The sequence below is a fragment of the Dipodomys merriami genome, unplaced genomic scaffold, assembly GCF_024711535.1.
Source record: "Dipodomys merriami isolate MVZ:Mamm:240054 unplaced genomic scaffold, mDipMer1.0.p SCAF_25, whole genome shotgun sequence".
NCBI lineage: Eukaryota > Metazoa > Chordata > Mammalia > Rodentia > Heteromyidae > Dipodomys > Dipodomys merriami.
Genome location: NW_027203937.1, coordinates 21242965 through 21246115, shown reverse-complemented (window position 1 = coordinate 21246115; position 3151 = coordinate 21242965). Strand labels below are relative to the sequence as shown.

Sequence of the window (3151 nt, the reverse complement as noted above, 5' to 3'; positions counted from 1 at the left end):
TCCCTCCCCCATGGTATAACCCCTGCTTTCACTGTATTTGATGTTGGTATAATTTGTGGAGGGGAAGGAAAAAAATTGTTTAAATAGGGATACAGGTGGACCCATTGCAACAATGAGATGTACAAGATGTTATGTCGAAAAAGGAATTTACAACTTTGGCATGGGCGGGGGAGGAGTAGGGGTGGAGGGAGATGGTAAGGGATTGTAAGGGGAAAAGAAGGAGGAGGCAACAATGCTTGATAAGAAATTTTAGTCATTACCTTGCTCATGTAATTGTAATCCCTCTGTATGGTATTTTCACAATAAAAAAAATCAGAAGATATACTCTGCATTCCTCCAGGTTAAGAGGCTAAGAGGCACATTTGTGACAAAGAGAGTGGAAGAGAATATGGAGTGGCAGGGATATGTTGAGTATATGAAAAATATCACTAGAATGAAGACAAGGATAAAGGCATAAATAATCTGAACTCAGAGCTCCTCAAAGATGCCATAATCCTGTTCTCCAGGAAATGTTTTGCCATATATCAAAACTATAACAGAAAAAGTGAGCAAATGAGAATGGTTGTATTTTTATAAGAAAGGGTTTATACTCATGTCATCTGTGTGAGCATGCATGAAACCGTAACACAAATATAATAGCAGCTAGTATAACCACGGTCCAAGACCTTGTTAAGTGGCTTTTCATTAATCACATTTAACCATCATGACAAACCAGACAGGTAGGCATTGCTATCAATATCTTCGGTATATTAAAGAGCGCATTCAAGTACATTTTTCTTAAGTGATTCGTTCAGAGTGACTCTTAAGGCCAGTGAGTCTTAAATTCTATGAACAAGTGAGTGCATAGGATATTATGTGGATGATCAAAATGTGGACTATGATTCATGGTTTCAGGAAACAGAGGCTCTCTACACTGTGCTTCTCCCATGCAAGGGATAAGCACAGGTGAAAATGCACTACTGTACTCTCAGAGCCAGCTGAAATATCACAGCTATTGCCTGATCTGATGTTATTCTTCCCATTTGCTTTTAGGAAGAACAAAGGTTTGTGAAGTGAGTTCCTAGTTAAATAGGCCATTGAGAGAGAGAAGAAGAGACAGAGACAAAGACAGAGACAGAGAAAGAGACACACAGAGAGACAGAAGATCTACCTTCATAGAAAAGAAACTGAGATGAAAATAGGTAGTACGATTCAAATCATTGTTACCAGGTAACTTGCAGTCAGTGTGAAAGTGAATTTTAAAAACTTTGATGTTTTTCTTCACATTTAAAGGAGAGTCTAACTAAAAGAAATTGTTTTATGAGTCTTGTTCACAGGATGGCTGAATTATTAACTTAGTTTGTCTTGTGTCTGATGCCACAGGCCTGATCACTATTCACAGTGGATTAGTCATGCTGGAGTTGAACATCACTCTGGTTAGTGAGTTCATCCTGGTGGGCTTCCCCACTGCCCCATGGCTGCAGATCCTGCTCTTCTTCCTCTTCCTTCTGGTCTACCTTCTAGTGATAGCAGAGAATCTTGTTATCATGATCACTGTCTGGGTGACTGGCTCCCTCCATAAGCCTATGTACTATTTCCTGTGTAGCTTGTCCTTTCTGGAAGTCTGGTATGTCTCTGTGACAGTCCCCAAGATGCTGGACGGATTCCTCCTGCAGAGACGGCGCATCTCCTTCAATGGTTGCATGACCCAGCTCTACTTCTTTATCTCACTCGCCTGCACAGAATGTGTGCTCCTGGCAGCCATGGCCTATGACCGCTACGTGGCCATCTGCCATCCTCTTCGATATCCAGTCATCATGACTACAGGTTACTGTGTGCAGCTGGTGGCTCTCTCCTACGTGACTGGCTTCATGATCACTGTGATCAAGGTCTGTTTCATCTCACGGGTAACCTTCTGCGGTTCCAATGTCATGAACCACTTCTTCTGTGATATCTCACCAATCCTCAAATTGGCATGCAAAGACATGTCCACAGCTGAGCTAGTGGACTTTGCTTTGGCCATTGTCATCCTTATCTTCCCACTCACCACCACAATCCTTTCCTACGTGTACATCGTGTCCACCATTCTGCGCATACCCTCCACTCAGGGAAGGAGGAAGGCCTTCTCCACCTGTGCATCCCACCTCACTGTGGTCATAATTTATTACACAGCCATGATTTTCATGTATGCCAGACCCAGAGCTATTGCATCATTTAATTCCAACAAACTCATCTCAGCTGTGTATGCAGTTGTCACACCTATGCTAAATCCCTTTATTTACTGCCTAAGGAACCAGGAAGTCAAGAATGCTATCAAAAAGACCTTGGGGATTGGCTAGTGCCTCCTGCTGGACTGATCCCTGGTACCACATGTCATATGCTGACATTTATCATGGTACTGTTTATTATTAGCACTGACTGCCCCACTGCTGGGGAAATATGAACAAAAACATAATTGAGAAACAAGACATTTATTATAGATTACTCTAAGTATGAACTGTTATTTTACGCTGTAGACAGACACCAAAGTACCTTAAAATGATATCATAATTTAATACATTGAATTTCAATAATTATTAAATACAAGGTTATGTTTAATATATTTTAATGCATGTAAGCTATCAAAATATAGCTCTAGTTCTTTAAAAATCCATGCATTCCTATCAACTCTGCATAAATTCCACATTCGTTTGTTGGCCTTTTTCTTGCCTATGATGAACTTGTACAGATGAATAGGAGAATTTTTACTTACAATATTTTTTAAACTTGATTTTATTTTATGATTCAATACTTTTTACTATTTTCTGCTGTTTGCTACACTTTCACATTGAACACAGGTCACAAACTGTCCTTCAAACTCATATGGATAAAGAACTTTCTAAAAATCATAATCTGTTGGGTGCTGGTGACTCACGCCTATAATCCTAGCTACTCAGAAGGCTGATATCTGAGGATCATGATGCAAAGCCAGCCCAGACAGGAAACTCTGTGAGATTTTCATCTCCAATTAACCACCAGAAAACTGGAAGTGGTGCTGTTGTTCCAAGAGGTAGAGTACTAGCCTTGAGCAGAAGAGCTCAGGAACAGCATCCAGGGTCTGAGTTCAAACCCTACAACCGAAAACAACAACAACAACAATAACAACAACAACAACAACAACAAGAAGAAAACA

General features: G+C 40.4%; 1 protein-coding gene across 1 annotated transcript; it reads left to right on the top strand.

The window, feature by feature from the left end:
- The first annotated feature begins 1391 nt into the window (after positions 1-1391).
- LOC138836261 (olfactory receptor 6B9-like) lies at positions 1392-2318 on the top strand. The gene has a single exon (XM_070034754.1). It carries the CDS (start codon positions 1392-1394, stop codon positions 2316-2318), a length of 927 nt encoding a protein of 308 aa, XP_069890855.1.
- The last annotated feature ends 833 nt before the right edge of the window (positions 2319-3151 follow it).